At 42.1% G+C, this 19487-nt stretch overlaps 1 protein-coding gene across 1 annotated transcript in view; it reads right to left on the bottom strand.

Moving 5' to 3' along the window:
* The window catches only part of EMILIN2 (elastin microfibril interfacer 2), a 37042-nt gene extending 21079 nt beyond the window's left edge, over positions 1–15963 (bottom strand). The window contains exons 1-3 of the mRNA XM_086891212.1: positions 15698–15963; positions 15494–15616; positions 1800–1975 (exon numbers count right to left, since the gene is read on the bottom strand). Coding sequence (XP_086747338.1) covers positions 1800–1975; positions 15494–15616; positions 15698–15825 — 427 coding nt within the window. The 5' untranslated portion in view covers positions 15826–15963. The remainder of the gene's footprint in view (positions 1–1799; positions 1976–15493; positions 15617–15697) is intronic.
* Between the last annotated feature and the right edge of the window lie 3524 nt (positions 15964–19487).

Genomic DNA, 19487 nt, shown 5'->3' with positions numbered 1-19487 from the left:
CACACAAAACATGTAACAATTTCAGAAAATCAGAACAAAACCCAGAAAGCAAATATTATCAGAGGTGAAGAAAGGATAAACTGCAGGAAAAGTCAAAAGTAATTTTTAATTTTGTCTAGTAGAGAGGAGAAGGACACAGGTATCACCATGTTTTGTTATCATCTTTTGGAATTAATATTTTAGATCAGCTGACAAAATACTTAAAAAGCTTGTTTATAAAGCAGGTATATAACCTATGGGACTAGCTTGAAACCATCTATTCAGTCATTCAATATGTTCCACCACACAGAAAACACATGTGGAAATCTGACTAAGTGCTATATGTGACACTAATCTCCAATTATGTTGGAAAAGTCCTTCTGAAGGAAACATCTGTTTATCATTTTTTTCTTAATGGAGAAAAGGCATAATATGGCAGTAACAGCATTCCTTCTTGCCCTTTCAGAGTACAGTATCTTACACAAACAAACATCATTCATTCTTTAAGATATTTTTTCAGAAGTTGAGGCCTATCTGTACTCATTCCCTTACTCCCTATTATTAAGGCACGTAGTCTAACATGAATCTGTAAAATCTTCATAATCTCAAACAAAACATTGTGAAACTGCTAGGAAACCTTATAATATCATTAAAGTTAGTATCTGGGGTTTGTTGGGGTTTTTTTGTTGTTTTTGTTTTTTTTTAGTAATGTTCTTTTATTCCTGAACATTTTAAAAATCACCAAAAAAACACCCTGCAAATTCTTACAAAATCCACAGTCTTTACCCAAAGATTTTCTGAAACCATGAGTAGACAGCTGGCATTTACAGCCAATGCTCTACAGCCCATTCCTCTGTTCTTCTTCAGGAAATTCTCTGTATCAGGACTGCTACTACCTGGCTATTATTTTCCCACCACACAGAGTTTTTCACATGTCTTTTGTGTTGGAGTCTGGAATACAGAGTGTGTGCCCTTGTTTCTGATACTTAGTTGTGAGATCTAGAAAAACATTGAATTTCACATGGTATGAAATTCATGAACATGTTTTCATGGTGATACATGAAAACAAATGTTAAAGATAGATAGAAAAAGCTAAAAGTGCAAGTGTATAGATTAGAAAGTTTTTTAAATCACTGGGCGAAAAAGTTAGTTTAGAGAACAAGAGACAAGATGGAAGATTTAGAGTGTTGTCCCTTGTCCCTTCTTCTTTCTTCTTCATGTTCTTTTCCTAGAGGTTTTTGGGTAATAGTAAGTGATTGGATAGAAAATGCCACAGTGCATCACAGAAGTGATGGGTCATTGGGTCATTAAGAAAAATAATATATGTGTCTATTGTTAATTGGGTAAAAATAGGTATAAAGATAAAAGAACTGCGTAGTTCGGGGCCATTTTGTGCATCAGACACGAAGTGTGCCACAAGGCCTTGTTTGTACCATCAGAAGAAAGAAATGTACCAAATTGCAAAGATTAACCTTGTAACCAGCCTGGGGAGACCTGTCAAGTTTTGTAAAGATCCTTCAATAAACACGAGAAACAAGATTCTAACGAGCCCAGGAGTTTTCTTCGAATCATAAAAACTGAGATAAGTGGGACTCCCCATGAGGGAGGATCCCAGAAGAATTCAGCCCAAAAGAAGCTGAGAGACTAGAGAAAAGTTGTATCCACAGAGAATTCAGCCCAAAAGAGACAAAGAGAGAGATATTACATTTTGTACCTGCCAGCAGCTGAGTTCAATAGAAACCATAATGATTTTTATCTTTAGAAGACAAAACAAGGAACCAGACATGATGGTGCACACCAAAATTCCAACAGGAAGTTACCTGTGCCTTTCTTCATGACAGCTTTGGCTGGTGTTGTGGGACGACGAGCAGTGTTTGGCTTTTCTGCAGGTCCTTCCCTGCAGTCCTCCCCTTTGTAGCCAGGACAACATCTCCATTCCAGCTCTGTCACTGTCTTATATGCAACCGTGTACCGAGGTCTGAAACTCGTTCGGTATCTGCCAAAACAGAAAGCATTTTAAACAATTCCATAACCTAAGTTGCTATTCAGATTAAAGTTAAAATTAAAATAGGTTTTGGGGGTTTTTATAATTAAAATCAAATACTTGCAGCTACTATTAATTTTCTGCTTTAAACATCAAACGAAAAAAAATTCCTGTCTAGGTTTGAAAGCTGCCACCACTCAACAGAATCTTGACAGGGAGCTGTGGAATAGGGGCTTTCATCTGTGAGCAGAGAGATAAAATGTTGTGGCAAGTGAAGGTACAACTCATCAGACACCACTGAGACTAACAGGGACCACCAGTGTCTTACTCTGTAAATTCACAATCTTTTTCCTCTAACTTTTCTTTGCAACCCTCCCCCCAGGGCTCTTCTGAACATCAAAAAATGCTTCTGCCTATTTTGTCCCACTTGTCTTTCCACAGCCTCCATTTAAAGCATTCCTCAGAACCCATATGTATGGCACAGTCAAAGCCGGGAGGGATATTCCAGAGAAGGACAAAATGCTGGAAGTGTGAGTCAGACAAGGACATGAAAGAAGGAATTAGATGAAACACTACAACCAATGAAGAAATCAGCTCTTTCCTGCTTCATCAGTTAGGTTGAAGAGGGTCTGGCAGAAAAACCTATGCACACATTATGTACATACAACCTTGAACTTCTCTGATTAATCACTCAGAAGTTAATAAATGACAAACTGATTCTGGTTGTGCAATTTTGTTTAACCATAGACTTCTTCCATAGCTCCCCTTCAAACACGTCCCACATGTTCAGCTGTGGTCAGACACTGTGGTATCCCACCAGAGCAGAGCCTACACTACTGGATAAAAACTAAATCAATTTAAGGTACAGTTCATTTTGGATTGAGAGATGAGGAAAATGAGTAAAACAGAGATTTGATACCTGAGCTCTACAGAATTGTATTCCTGGAACACACAGAAACAAAAAAGTCATCCCAATTTCTCACATTAATTCCTTTCTCTCAGTTAAACCAGCATCTTCTACTAATTTCCCTAAGGCTTTTTCAAATTTTTTTTCCTTAAGATTATTTCAGATTAGAACAATTTCAGGCTCATTTCCCTGCTGAGATGTCCCTAAACAGCAATACCAGCAGAACAAATGCAGGACAGCAGCAAAGGAATCTACAGGAGCTCTGTAGCCTGGCTGGGCTCACCGGGAGTGTATCCTGGGACAGAGAGAACACAGTACACAACAGCACCAGAAGCAGCCAAGCTATCACACAAAAGGCATCTATTTCACTGAATATAGTCTACTACTAACATGCAAAATTCCTCACTGGTCAAAAAAAATAAAAAATCAGTTATCAGCTACCAAATGGAAAGAAGTAAATCTTACCAACTCTGAAACATTTCCTACTGAAAGCCACAGAGCGGGAGTTAGCTTACTGTTATCTTTCAAAGCTTCTCCTGCCATACGTGCAAATAGCTGCTGAAAGAACCTTAACAATTTTATTCAGCACATTTCAGATACATAATTTTAATATAAGGTCCTCCATCTGACAGCCACTTTTTTGGTAAACTGGTCAACAAACTTGCAGTGGTGGGTTTAAAATATTAACTACTAATTATGAATTTGCTTATCTTCCAAATGTATCTTTTCCAATTCTGCCACAATATAGTCTAATTTGTGCACTTGGGAAATACTCAGTGTTGTTTTGCATTATTACTTGGTCTACGACTTCTCATTTAAGGGGAAAAACCTACTTTCACTAGAGACAATCATAGTTTTTCCAACTATTTCTGGGCCAAGAGTAGTTTATATTAATAAGCCTCTCTGGATTCTGTTCTTCTGTGGATCTGCATGGGAAGGCAGGGTCAGGCTGTGCTGTATCTCTGTCTGTGAGCTGCTCCTAACTGCAGTGGTTTGCTGTGGCTGTCAGCTTTTCAGACTCTGACTTGAATCACGTAAACTCAGAGAGGGTTTCCAATTCTTTTATACCTTCTGAACACCATATATGAAACAGCTGTAGACTGCACTCCAGCTCATCATGTCTTCTATAGTTTTCACTTAAACATCTGCTGAATCCTGTTTACAAAGTACAGAAATCCCCATGGTCAAGTGCTTTAAAAATTAAATAGAGGAGTGCAATGTGAAGGGCACCGCTGGGAAGAACAATATCCCGGCCACCCAGGAACTTCCTTTTCTTTCTCCCTTATCTAAAGTATTAAACCACATCTTGTGTAGATAATCTGGGTTTGAATCCTTTCCTTCCAGCTAGCTGCCAGAGTCAGGAGCAACAGGATTAGCTAGATGCTTTAGTGTTTTGAAGTGGTTTTGAGAGTCACTAGAACCTCTCTCACTATCACCACATTACTGCAGTGCAAACTTTGAACTTCCAGATCAGTTTTCCCATGCCGGAAATGGTTGTACATACTTCTGTATGATTTCCATAAAACACTTAACTGCTCCTAACTTTGTGTGTGTTCCTCTTTTTACTTTCAGGGCCAAACCCTTTCCTGAAAAATACAGTATTTCAGTTATTTTCAAATGCCAAATCTCTCTTCTTTCCCAACAGTTTTAAGAATATAGCTGAAACTAATTTTATAAAATGAGTAAGAACTACTTATATGCAAATTGTGTGTTTCTTTGTTCAAATCCTCAAACGAGGATTTTCCATCATATTTCTGACAATTTTCTCTTTGAACACCTTGTCTGTAGTCGTATTCATCAACACAGACACTTCCAGATGACTTCAACAGTTCATAAGACACAACCAAAGACAAAAGAAGAACAGAAACAAAAAAAAAAAAGCTATCAACCTTAATATTTTTCCAATGTCAAAAATTTAAAAATTTTCCAAACTCCATCTTAAAAATAAAAATCAAGCATGTTTGACATTCTCACTGTTTGACAGTTTCCTGACCTAATAGGCATAAAATGCTTAAATACAATTTAATTTAAAAAAATATTTGAAAAGCGGTCTACTTCTTAAAAATTCTTTCAAGTTTGAAACAACACAAATTTGAACTGCTTTGTTTTCAGATATGGTACATCAAATACAGATTAACCTGAATCCTAAATCACAATTCTCCTATTTGTAAAATAAGCCAGAATTAGAACATTTCAAAATCTGGCTCTAGAACAGCTTTCATATTCACACTTCGAACTGTGGTGACAGCTATACTCACGGATGGCTGAAAAATTCAGCTGGGATTTACTTACCAAGAACTACTTTTCTATGCTGCCAGTCCAGCTGAATGAATCATGCAGCTACTCCCATTTTCTCCAGGAAGGCTAGTCATGTAAGGCTGGGAAACAGGAACTTACACTAGCACTTCTCTAATTTGAATCAGTCACATAAAAATTTCTTTAAAATCACAGCTTCATTGCTACAGCTTCTCTACCAATGGCATTCTTTGAGCACAACTGCTGTACCAGTTGCCCATGCGAGGAACGGTGCCACTGTGACAGCACCATCCAGCTGCACTGACAAATGAGTCATGCACCCAGCCCCAGGGAGATTCTCAATCATACAAGATGCTTTTGAAAGTCAGAATTTTGCCCACTTGTTGAACTTCAGTGGAGGAGCTGGAGGCTTCCAGGATTTTGCTAGGAAATAGCAATCTAACAGCACTGAACACAATTATGTTGCTGGTTACAGTTCTAACAAAACAAACCATAAATTTCTGCTGGGGATTGCATCCTGAGAATAATTTGTGATTCTATGTATGTGAAAGACATAGGACTGTGAATTACCAAACTATACAAGTTATACATGTCTTTATTTAAATGTGCAGTATTCTGAATTAAATTACTCGCTCAGAGTCACAGCAAACTTAAAACATGCAATCACAAACATACAAAACACACAGAATACACTCAGGGTAGCCAGAGAGACAAAATGTTCCTTCTTTATGAAGCTGGATAAAGATACATGGTTCAAATGGAACATCAAGTTTCATACTGTTTATCTGGCAGGTGTGAATCTTTACAGAGTTATCTAGTGAGGCAATTTTGTCAAAAGGGTCCACAAAAGTTTCCCAGGTCTCTTAAAAATCGAGGCTCCTACCTGTATATGCTGCAATGCAATTTTGAAGCAGTGAAACACCAATTCTTCCTCTGGCTGACTTGGACTTTTGCTATCCAAATAAGTGTTAATAAACACAATTATTTTGACAAGCATACTTCAAAATTATTTTTAAAAATAGTAATTTCTTATGTGGTTAGAAGTTGTATATAACACACCAGCATTTACTGTGCCTAGTCACTCCATTCTTCTGTGAACTTCAAGTCCAAGATGATGGTCATAATCTCTTGATGAACCGAGCTAAATGCTGAAATCATTCTTTTATAAAGCATGAATAAAGGTTAATATCAACTGTCTGTAATCTTTCATTGCAAGAGGGAACATAGGAACAGCTGGTTTTTAGGAGTTTTTCCACAACAGGCTTGTAACTAACCACGCCTACTACCTTCACCATAACATGGTGATCAAATGAGAAAACATACCCAGAGCACTAATACAAGCCTTCACTTTTAATATCTTGAGTGTTTCACAGCTGAAGTCATACAGGGTAACAATAGAACTCAAATATTCTTCTTCTTTGCGAGAGAAGTACTTCCACAGGAAAAACAATTAAAAATTCATGCTTGCTGCAAATGCTGAACATTTTGACCAGGGAACGAGCTATAATATTCTCATGGTGCTAAACCACAGAAGGAAACAGTTAACACTGATATTTGGAATGTCACCTAATAGCGATAAAACAAATCAGAAACATTTGGATGAAATTGGTGGGAAAACATATGGCTTAGCTCTGTAACTGGATATTAACATTCAATCTTTTGGGAAATGCAATGAGATAAGTGCCACCACATCCTCACGGCGAGGAAGGGACCACAGAATCAGCATGTTTCTACATAAGCAGAGTATAAAATGTTTACTCTGAGCACAAAGCTTCAAGGTTGGTCCAAAATTCTGTAGTGATTGGAACAAGTCCCATTACTTCAGAAGCCTGCAAATTTCTGTCTCTGTAAAACAGAAGATATCAAATCTACACTATTTAACATTTTTATTGCATGTAGACACATTCTTTGTAAATTGCATCGTCTGGCAGTTATATTTATACAGTTATACTATAGTTAACATAGTCCCAGTCATCCAAATCTCCAATACATTGCAAGGGGAGCACAGGCATATAGACACCACCCAAAAACACTGCCTAGAAGATGCAATTAAATGCAATCATATTTTGACCAAACGTTTTTTATTTTGTAGGCTGAAAATACTTCTGCTGAAAATATACCTTATTGGTTGCTCATACTACACAAACACTGAACTAGACCCAGTTGATCCTCTGTTTTCTGCTCCCCAAGCATGCAGGCCTAATTGTATGCCCTACAAATGGTGGCAGAAATCCTAGTTCAACTGAAATCTTGGAGATTTTAGCAGTTGTCTGTCATGGTGAGTTCCAGCATGCCTTGATTTCAGGTGACTTGTGTGTAGGTTTTAGCTGCCTGTATTTCCATGAAGGCTAACAGGATTAGTGCACACCGCCAGCAGAGTCAAAACAGGGCTGCATCTCACTCTAAAGTCATTATTTACATCCTATAACCTACAGAGTGTGCTGGACACTGCTGACTTGCATCTGTGTCACCATCACTGCACATCTAAGCTCCCATGCTCAGATTCATCCCTCTGCATACAGGGCAGACAATTTAGGTCAGGGTGAATAAAATCCCACCCTTGCTTTTTTCTTCTATTACCTTGCCACTATGCAGCAGCACCAGGAGTTAGCTTGTACTCCAGCCCACAGATGAGCTTAAGCTGAGAAAAATGTGTCTTTATTAAGAATTTATACTAAGGCATTTATAGCAAGCAGTGAAAAGATGTTTTGACAGGAAGAGATGAGCCTACAGAAGTCTAGGTGCTAGTGAAAGCAAGCCACCTAGACCAGAATAAATCCCAAGTAATCAATGCAGCAAAAGTCTATTTTAAAAGAATCCTATCGCACCCCAAAATAATCTTCCATTTCTATCTGGCATTAGAGACACTAAGCTGCTTCTTACAGATAGACTTAAGCAAGTCTTATTTTTACATTGCTGTTCCTCCTTTACCTGGAATTTTTTCTTCCCCAAATTTATATGAAGTAGGTCAGTAAGTGTCTTTACAAGCACTGGGGCTTGGGCAATTAGATTTTCTTGAGAAAAATGCCTTAGACACTAGTCCAGTGCCTGGCCCACTCACAGTCATCTAGAGTGAAGTTCCTCAAAGACTTTTGGATAACACAATAATCAAAACAAAATATATATATAATGAAAAGCAAGAAGAGAGTGTTTCAGTTCTTTTTGTGCTGGGAGAAACAAAGTATTGAGGCACTCCTGTGGAAAATATTAAGTTATGACAAGCATCAGTAGTGCATATGACCAAGGAGACTCAGCTTCTCCAGGCTTGCACAGGCACAGAGGGGAGTTCTTAATGAAGTTTGCACTCATGTATAGCATGGCCAACATTTGTACCAGATCTATTCTGAGCTAAATCCTGAACAAAAAACTGCCACTGGCTGAGAGGATTAACAGGGAAGAAACTGAAGTAAAGCAAGGGAATGAGTCAAAGCACTCTGCATCCACAGGAACACAATTGCCTGCTGTGTATGCACCCAAGAAACCACCCATCCAGGTCACTGCAAAGAGTGCTTTAGTAGCTGACTATGAAAGCACTGTAATTTTACTGAATGTTTCATAAAATAGGAACGAGCATTTGGAGACTCAGTACTTTTTTCCATTGGTTATTTTTACTTGGTCTCTTCACGTTACCTGGAAAGCATGATGGGAGAAGATGGCCTTCCAGCTGGAAGAAATTGCTAAATGGGCAGAGACCTGGCACAGGTGATTGTATTACTTCTTCATACAAGGAAAGAAAAACTTGTTTTTGTCTATCCCTAAATAAAACCTTCATCTCATCTAGTGGTACCAGGGAAGAAGCGGAGAACCATGATGCCCCAGTCAGCTCACTACAGCCTGGTCTCTGGTACTTTGTTGTCTTCAATACTGGACACTACTTCAATGCATCTGAATCTGAATTTTATTGCAGAGTTCGTGTTTTCTTCAGTAAGAAGTACAGAAGATTACAGGAACTGGTAGAAGACAAAAACATTCAACTATTCTCAGTCAACACCACATGGTTTCATTTCAAAGTCTCCAAAAGTGCCATTGTTCATTACTTATATAATGGATTTTATGCCACTTGGCTGGGATTCTTCTATCAAAAAAAGATGAGACTCAAACTGCAATTTTCTCTCTTGGGAGAGAAATGTTTCTTTGTGGGAAGAAAGAACCAAGGGACTGCACACTCTGAAATATGACCTCACGTCTCATACTAGTGATGCCCTCTTCTTGTATATATATCTTCACACACATGTACACAAATACCTACCCATCTAACTCTCTCTAGTCTGCCAAGGATTTTATTTTCAAAAAACTGACCACTAAAGTCCAGTAGGAAATGCCCAGAAGTTTAACATGTTAATACTCTTAATGTTCATAAATTACCACTAGGTAGGCATCTTCTTCTTATGAGCAGCAAAACATGGACATAGGATGCAGCTAAATAACTCAGAGCCACAGGCAGCCTTTGGAAAAGCTCCAAGCAGAGTTTCAGTCTTGGGATTTACAATGTTGAAATGCCAGTCAAACACATGGTAACAGACCAACAGTAAGCTACTAAGATCCCACTTAAATAGAATGGGATAGGAGAACCCTGGAAACACAGTCCCTTCAAAAGGATTTCAGGAAGGTTTTGTAGAGTGGCAGCGTGATGTACTCAGTGATGGAACAGGAGCAACTTTGCCACAGGTTATATGTTTACAACATCACCACCTGCCTCTCCCAGCAGCAGGGACCTAGTCTCTCACCTTACACAAGTGGAAAGATGAAGCAAGGATGCAGAGCACTGCTGCTGATAAAGCTGCCTGAAAAACTGAGCTCAAATAGTATCACTTCTGCTTCTCTGCCCATGAAATAAACTGTTTTCTAGAATGCTCTAGAAAGAGCTGTTGCAGAGATATTATTTGAAAATATACCCAGATTAAACAAATAACCAATACTTTCAGAAAGAGAAGAGCTAACCTGTGGGATTAAGTGGGACCCCAACTTTTTGAGAGCCCCAATCAAATGGAGCACTGTTTTGAGAGCTGTTACTTTTCAAGACACCAAGTGAAAAGTGAACTGGAAAGGAAAGATGAGACACGAACGCAAAAATGAAGTCAGATGGGAGTCATCATATCCCCAATGTGTTAAACTGGCATTGCTCAGTGCCTAATGGTACAAAATGTCCCTTGACTATTTGGGTGATTTATGATGAAATACACCTAAATGGGTCAGCAGCTCCCTGAAAATAAAAAATTATGGCTTTGGCAACTCTTTGGTGCTTAACAGAAGAGGCCCCAGACCTTCAGGTCACATATTTCTCAAACCAAAAAAGCATGAAACTTTAAGTATTTACATGAATGTGAAGTGAGGAGCAGTGTGAGGGTTTTTTTCTTTTTTTTTTTTTTTTTAGATTATTGCAACAAACTCAAATGATGTGTGAAATGAAAATTCCCTGTCCAGTTCACAGAGAAGAAAGACTCTGCTGCATTCAGCGCATGAAGACAGAGATGCACAATTTCAGGCTTGGGGAGACAGCCAGGAAAACTTACCACACCCAGCAGGATCTCAAAGATTTTCAAACAAGCACTCCAGGAGACTGAAGTTTTTTAAGTTTCCTTACTGTTTTCAATGCACAAGCCCCTAGGCTAACCTCCCTATGTAGTCAGCTAGCTGGAGCCTGTACAAAGAAATTCTGCTCCATACAAAATACACAAAATTGGAAAGAAAGTCCTGAAGACCTTTATAGATACTTGGAGGGGAAACATGAAACAGCTCTCGCTTTCCCTTCAAGTTTTTGTTCATCCTGAAAGTTTTTCTTATGAGATATGTATTGCTGGAGGCCAGCGGCAAACACAGGCTCGATCTGTGCTGACTTGCATATCTGAGGTTTGATCCTGCCTGGTGCTGAGCACTCTGACACTGATCTGCAGGCTTGATTTCTAGCAACAGAACAGTCTCAGAGAAGATGACATTGTTAGAAGGTTGAAAGCTACATGGGGGTTTCCTAGACTGGGGCTGATGTGCTCCACCCAGGTCGTTCTGGGGTTGCCAGATGGATGAAGCCATTCAGCTTGAACTGGATGTCTCATGTGAGGGTTTTCAGCTATAAAATTTCCACTTTTACCCAGTAATATAATGTTAATAAATGCAGAATACTGCTTATTAAAAGCAGTGTTTTAATGACAAGTAGTAATCTCTTCTGATGTTTATGAATGCAGAAATCTCTTAGAAACATTCTCTAAGGTCCTATCAATCTTGTGCTCTGAATCTTCTTCTGGGCCATGAATAAAATCATGATTAGTTTGGCACTGGGCTTATTTATGATCATTTGAAAATATTAAATGACAAAAAGTTGGAAAATATTGCTCAATGAGAGATTTGGAGAGGCTTGAACTTAGCTATTGATTCATTCATCATTTTCTTGGTAATTTTTCTAAATGAAATAATGGGCTTGCTTCATATACACGTATCATTAGTTTTAAAATGAGAAGCTTACATTAAATCATGAAATTCACTCCTCAAAAGCTAAAGAGAGATGACCTGACCTGAGCACACAAATACCTTTACTCACACAAGCATAATTAATGGGGGCTGGTACATGAATTAGAAGATCAGATAAAACATCCATTCTTCAAGTCCCTGAGCAACCTTATCTAAGTTTGAAGCTGGTTCTGCTGTTAACTGGGGGCTATGAGGGGATTGCAGCTCCTCCAGAGGTTTTTACCAAGCTAAATTATTTTCTACTCAATTTACTACCTCATAGTGGGAAGTCCTCTTTGCAGCTCTATAGCAAAGACAGAAACCCAGAAAACATTCAGCCACTTCAGTTCACTTCAGACTTTAAAATCAAAACCTTACTAGTGAAAGTAGCTTTTCCCAAAAGCGCTGGGCCATGAACTGGTGCACCTCTGGTATAGCCAGGTGTACCCACACACTCTACACGAGAGGTAAAACAAACAGCTGCTACAACAACATCCTACCCTGAACCAGCTGTAGTGACCAGAGGATGTCCCAACCAAGCCACAGCCCAAAGGAATGTGTAGGACCTAATCAGAAAGGCAATATATTTTTTCTTTTAGAAATGGATAATGCTACTAGTTACAAATGGCTATTATTGCTAATTAAGTTACCAAACCATTCATAAGAAAGCTAGGAATGGAAATTCATGACAAAATAAGCGGTGAGGGGTCAGTTATTTCTGAAGTAATATTAAATTTCAAAACATTCAAGTTCTTTTTAGTGAGTATAAACACACTAATATTTTTGTACCATTCAGCCCAATGACCCATTAATAACAAAGTTTCTCCTTTCTTTGCTGGTCACAGTTTTAAGAAAAATAAATCAGGAGCCCCCCACACTTCAAAGGGAACATACTTCAAAGGGCATTTCTGTTCTTTCTTTCTACTCTCTCCCCTCCTATCTCCTAAGCAGCCACACTTCATCTCATTCATCCCTGACACCTTAATCAGCCAAAGTATTCACCAACTTCTCAGCAAGGAAATGCACTATCAAGCCCAAGTACCTATAAAACAGTTAAACAATGAAGTGTAATAATTTCCTGAATTTCAACTTAACCTTTCAGGAAAGACAACCAGCAGCCAAAGTGAATTTACAGTTAACAATCATGAAAGTGCAGTAATTCCAACAGGGGGCTTTTGGGTTTTTGTCTTCAGACAAATTACATTTTAACGGGCTTAAAGGGTAGATGGAAAGTGTTTATGCATGCATATGATTTTAGGCTTAATCTTTCTATTTCTAAAAAAAAGATATTTCATAATTAAACAGATAATTAAAAGGCAAATCAGGGCTGACTATAATCCATTTCTGCAACACACACTCTCTTGTCTGTAAAGAACACATGGAATTCAGGAGTACACTGCAAGTTTAAGGCAGTGAAACACTCCCCTATACACTGCAATCTAAGTAATTGTAATGCATAACCTAGACTGTACCTAAACACTAGAAGGGCTCTTTAAATCTAGTCTTAAACTAATATAAACCAACAGTAAATCCACTGACTGATTAAAAAACAGACCTAATAGTACTTAAGTACTAATAAAACATACACATCCATGATACAGTTAAGGAACTCTTTGTTTGGTTTGGATCTCACTGTCCCCACTGTCTGCAGCTGAATGAGCTCTCAGATAAACCATGGGTATCAAGAGGAGACTACACAGGGACTGTACTTTATTCCCATGAATATCTGCTATTTAGTTCATTTTAAGTTCTCTGTTCAAGTGTATAAAGGAGGAAAAAAGAGAATAATTTCCACAAAGTCCTCACAGTCATTTCTTTGTTGTTTTATAGCTCTTTCCTGTCCTATTTTTTTGAACATTAGCTAGCAAACATATATAAACACATTCTGTTATTCAGACCTCTACTCCTTCTGAATTAAACAATATTTTTCATATGAATCAAGTTAGGGGTTTGCAGGATTTGAGGCATGTATTTCAAACTTTTTGGATTAACACCTTTCTTACTCTGCCACCAAGAGACTGTATATGCAACAAACACAAAAATAAAATGACAATCTATAAACACTTTTGAACACAATAAAATTTCAAGATTTTGATGTTCCAGCTTCTCTTGGTGTTAATCAGCTGGTGCTGTGACAGGTAAGAATGGTAAGAGTATAGAATATTTTAGGTTAAGAACAAGGAATTCTTTTGCAGTTGCCATTACAGTAATAAAGAAAACAAGAGTGATGTTCACCAAAGAAAGTCAAACAGAGGAAACAAAGTCTTATGATAAGCATCTAATTCCATTCTCAAAAGAACAAAAGAACCCCGTGAGACTGGACACAGCTGGTGAGATTCTCTCATATTCTCTCTCTGACAGCAGCCAACTCCAGATGTTTAGAAGCACAAGGACAGACAATGCCATTTCAGAGAACCACAGAGAAATCTGGAAGGGATGGGACTTCAGAAGGTCGTGCAGTCCAGCCCCCTGCTCAAGATGGGCTTCCCCCTGTTTCTCCTGCCAACAATCTCACACTCTCAGGGCAGGAATTTCCTGAGCTAGAAGCAATGCCTTTACACTTTCTTCACTATCTACTAGCAGATAGTCCACGAAAGTCCTAATTTATTGCCTCTGAAATTCCTTATCTTAATGCTTGGTGATTTATGTGTTTAAAGAGCTCAGTTTCAACCCCTCCTCTATAGCTCCACTACAGAGACTTCTCAGGATAGAGGGCACACCCCATTACACATCCATAAACTCAGTCAGAAGTCCAAAATGGCCAGTTCAAGACGCCAAAGAGAAACAAGGGAAGTTACACAAGATGGTGTTACTCAGCTGTCTGCTGTCTTTGTTTTTTCCCCTCAAATTCTAGTGTTTATATAGAGAAAAAATAGGTTTTTAACGAAAATGACAACCCAAACAAACAGAAAGCAGCACATTTGAATGCCGAACACCCAACACCTATTGTCACGAGCCCCAGGGTGGCAGCGTCATCAGCATCTAAAGTTCCATTTCAGTAATGCCCAAGATCTAGTAGTGTCTGTCTCATCATCACTGTTTCATGTCAAAATAAAAGTTAGTTACTGTAGCTTTATTGTAAAATACACTTCATCGTCACCTCACCCCAAGTCTGAGCCTACAAAAATCTGCGAGTGTCTTTCCAGAGGCTTTCTGGGGATGCTGAAACAGTTTCACAGAGTGCGCATTGCCTAGAGCTTTCAAACAGCAATGTGTAAATACTACTGCTTGACAAGTGGAAAAATGAGGAAAGATTTGCCTACGATTAGCCAGCAGGTGAGCAAGATACATCTGTTCCCTGATGCCAGCTGTACCTGCCGCAGCACACCTTGCCGCAGGTGGCCACACCACAGATTACCACGCGGTCACACGCACGAAGATCAAAATCAAACAAGCAACTTTACATTACCCCCTGTAAAATCTGCACTGGCACTTGACGGATAACAGACAGGGATACACAGACCGTAAAGGTGCTGGCACACGCTCCTGGCTCTCCCTTTTCGCGCCGATCCAGCAACAGGAGCACTGACAAAACCGGTCTGAGCTCCGGCCCAGGTGCGCTCCCAGCAGCGCATAGGCGCGGTCCTGCTGCCGGCGCCCATGCAGAGCGGCCCGCGTGCTCTGCGCCCGCCTGCACGCCTCTCCAAGCCGACGAGGTGTGTGTGCCAGCGCAGCTCCCTCTCAGAGGCGCGGAGCAGCGACTCAATCTGGCTCCAATTAGCCGCGGCAGCCTGATGTCCGCAATGAGCGAGCGCTTTGTCCGGGGCGGGCTGGGGACCAGGGGAGCTCCGCACCCCCCTGCCCCGGCCCTGCGCCTTTCGGGGTGCCGGGAACCACCCGGGCGCCGCGGCCGCTTCCCCGCCTGGGCTCGGCGATGGCTGCCCAAGCGCTCTCCCTGCTGAGCCCTCCCCTGCGCTACTTACACCAGGGTGGGCTCGCAGGGGAACTGGTTCCAGGCGCACTTGTACTGGGCCTGGACGTAGCTCTCCGTCCCGTCCAGCACCGAGCAGCTCACGTTCTTGTTCACGATGTAGGCGCACCAGTTCCTGGGGGAGAAGGACAGTGTCGGTGAGGCTCCGCAGCCCTGCCGGCCCGGCCGGTCCCGCGGCGCGGCGGGCGGTACTCACTTGCTGCGGGAGCCCGGCCGGGAGTACGGCAGGTGCGGGGTGCCGTGGCTGAGCCCGGCGGCGCCCAGGGCGAGGAGCAGCGGCAGCGCCCACCCCGAGGGTGGCGAGGGCCCCGGGCACAGCTCCATGGGGCGACGGGCAGCGGCGGCGGGCTAGCGCAGCGGGCCGGTGCCTCTCCGCAGGCTCCCTCCGTCCGTCTGTCCCTCCGTCCGTCCGCCCGCCCGCTCTCAGCTCCCTCACTGACGCAAATCCCCCACCCCGTTTCCGCCCTCCACGGCGGCTCGGCACCCCCCTCCGGCCGAGCCGCCTCTCCCCTCCACCCGCCCGGCCGGTCCCGGCCCCGGCCCCCGCCCCGCTCCAGCCCCCCGGCCCGGCAGGAGCGCCGCGCCAGCCCCCGGCCCCACGGGGCCCCCTCGGGGCAGCCCCCGCTCCCCGGCCCCTGCCCCAGCTGGCCTGCCACAGCCCCCGAACCAGTTTTTCCCCCCTGGAAAGCTGATGGGAGGAGAGGGCCGGGCCGCTGGGGAAGAGCCCCTCGCTGCCAGGGACCCGGGTCGCTGGGGCAGAGGGCAGAACCGCGGGGAAGGGGGCACTGCGTTCTTCAGGTGGGGCCGCTGCCGACGTGGTGATGTCCCGGTGTCTGCGGGGAAAGCTGAGGCTGCTCTGCTGCTGTGTGGCAGCCCTGTGGTCCTGCCGACACCAGTGCCATGAGGCGGTCGGTGTTCCCTTTGTGGCCCCATGACGGCTCATTTCTCCCACTGTCATGGGAAGGGTGCTGGCGGCTCTTTCAGCGAGGGATGTACAATAAGCCTTTATTTGTAAGGAGAGATGTTCACTGGGCAGAGAAAGAAATGGGCATTCAGCTTCACCTGGCTGTTAAAATCCAACTCAAGCACCTTGACTGAGTGGCCTGCCCATGTGAGGCCATCCCACCGAGGCAGGACCACAGAGATGTGGTCCTTTATCCTCCTCAGCTCCAGCTCTTTTGTGAGTTGGATTTTGGGGTTGAAGCGACACTGAACAAAGCATCGAGTCTGGGCCAGGGCAGGCTGCTGCCACCAGTGGGAAGGAGGGGAAGTGAGGGAGCGATGTTTGGGTGGAGAATACTTTGGGTGGGAGATTTGGGAACAGCGCAGGCTGCTCCTGCTGAGCCTGACCAGCCCCAGCCCTGCTCACGCGCTCCGAGGCCTTCCATGGCCAGCAGCAGCTGCCCTGCTCAGGCTTTCCTTCTTCTCACATGCAGGCAGAGCCAGCAGCAGGGCAGGGCTTTTCCTTCTGCTCTAGGCAGCAGCCTGCTGACCTCATCGTTTGCCCCGACCTGCTAAAACAGGCAAATTTCATCTGCCAGTCTCACTGCGAGTCTCAACCAACAGCTTCACTCTTCCTCCGAGTCTGCAGGGAAATAAGCTTTAAATGCTGAGGTCAAAATGATGCATTCAGACTGGTTTTTAGAAACTGTTTCATTGGAAATAGACACTAAAGCTTCCTGTCCCCTAGAGAAACGTGTGCCATTACAGATGCATAGGAACATTTCACTGGTGATAAGTAGCAATGGAAAAAGATGAGATGTTGCTTCAATCTGTCCCATTTCACTTGAAACCCTTCCAATGCTCTGTAGATGCTTTGAAGGGGATAACACTTCACTGTCTTAAGAAATGATGCTTTAATCTTCTCAAGAGTTAAACAATTTCCTGTGCCCCATTGCATTCCCAGAAGCATGTAATTCAGGTTTCATTATTTGCGCTGGCAGAAATTATCTGGAGTTTCCCAAGCCTCTAGAGAGCAAGACTAGAGTTCAGTCCCTAAAAAGCAATGAGGAAGGCTTATTCTTTCTTTCCCTCCTCCTCACTCAGCCAAGGAACTCATGAAATTGGTCCTTTTCCAAAAGTGATGAGCAACATGGAAGAGCTGTACATTATCCCACAAAGGGAAAGTCATTAAATAATGAAAGACTGAGGTCATGCCTGTCTTGAGAATGACTGCATAGTACAAAAATTAATAGAGTGATTTAAACAAAATGAGCATGAAGCAACAGTATATTTCCATATGCTAAACACTGAGTTTATATTTTGGTGCAGGAAGACAAAGCAGATGTTACCTGATTTGCCATGAGGGCACCCAGTTTACCTGTGAACCCCAGAGTCAATTGCCTGACCAAACACAACATGGGGACACTTTTAGAAGGGGAATTGTTAGAGCCCCTGCGTACCCCATGGATATGACAGATAATAAGTCAGGAGATTCCTACAACTTCAGGACTCTGTCAATGTTTGTTCGTTCAAGATCTATGCAAGAAAATCTCTCCTGATTTCTGATATATAGTTATCCCTTTACTGTCTGGATCAACTACTTTGTAAATATTATGAAACAAGGCTTTGACAGCATTTGCTACCATTTCTTTAAAAGGCTATGTAAGATTTCTTCCACTGCAAAGCACAGTGTATTTTGGAGATTGTTTAATTTAAAATAAACTATAACGATGAAAAATAAAATCCTGCAGGACCAGTCCCATCTTCTCCCTGAAACTAGAGCTCTGTGAATACAGTGTTTGAATACATCTCTTGAACACAAGTGCTGCTGCAGAGAGTGAAGCTTTAGTGTGGCTGCATGATGGCTCAGTAAGGAGCATCAGCAGAGGATGACTTGTGCTAGAAATCTTGAGCTGAATAGGAAGGGATGAACTTGGGTGGGTGCATGGAGCTGACCTCAGCTCCTCTGATATTCACACTGGGCCCATCAGTGTGATATCAGCTGATTCAACAGTAACCAGGACAGAAACTGGGCTTTGCCTGGAGAATCTTCAGCTCAGGTGCATGCTGAAGATGTGGTCCAAGCTCTGCGCATGGCCGCATTTTTTCTGTGGGTGTAACTAGTTTTATTTCACAGTGTAAGTATGAGGGTTAATAGTGTTCTCAAGGAGACAGAAATGTTCACATTTTGTATTCCTGTGCTATGTCCTCTCATCTCTAAAATTCACAGTAATCCCAAGACAGATGATTCTTACAGTACATGGAAAGCATCCCTCTGCCCCTCCCTACAAATGGAGCATGCAGTCTGTGAGTGCACTGAGCAGAGCTTCAGTGACTGGTGAGCTCAGTACACACATCCTTGGGAGACAGAGCTCAGCAGCGTGAGTCCATAAATCCTTTGAAATGTTTTAAAGTTCTTGTTTCTTTACTAAGCAGTCTGGCTGTGCTTCTAGTACCAAGATCAACCGTACTTTCATACTTCATAACAGGATAATGATGGGGAAACAACAAGGGCCATGTGCAAGGGCAGAGAGAGAAAAGTGCACAGAGCAAGTGGGCAGAATAATTTCCAAAAACATTTCCAGAGTATTTACTGCAGAACTTCAAGAGAGAAATGTGTCTGTAGTGGTGCGGTACATGGGGTGGAAATGTTCTCCCTATCCATCAGCTTTTGTTTCCTGTAGATTTTAACAACAAATTGCTTTGTGAATTCTGAGTCCCTTTTCTTCAGGTTCACTGCCTCAAAACATTGCCAAAATAACCTGAGGCGAATGGTTTTCAGAGAGCTGTTGGTACTGCCTTGATGCTTCTATTTAATAAAAAAGAATATTGTCTGTGGTGCAGAAGGTCTTCCAGGTACTTCTCACCAGCCATCAGACGTGAGGAGCCAGCCTACAGCTGTGAGTAGTCTGGGTTTACCTTTGATGCTGTGTTAACTTGGTCCATGAGTCAAAGCAGGTCACAGTGTCCCTCTGAAAAGAGGAAACTGGTATTAGGAACAAAGAAAATTTGAAAGGAAGCCATAAGAAACTCCAGGCTAAAAG

This window comes from Cyanistes caeruleus, chromosome 1 (genome assembly GCF_971803275.1).
Source record: "Cyanistes caeruleus chromosome 1, bCyaCae1.hap1.1, whole genome shotgun sequence".
Taxonomy (NCBI): domain Eukaryota; kingdom Metazoa; phylum Chordata; class Aves; order Passeriformes; family Paridae; genus Cyanistes; species Cyanistes caeruleus.
The sequence above is the reverse complement of the archived record's forward strand: the minus strand, read 5'-3'. Positions and strand labels throughout refer to the sequence as shown.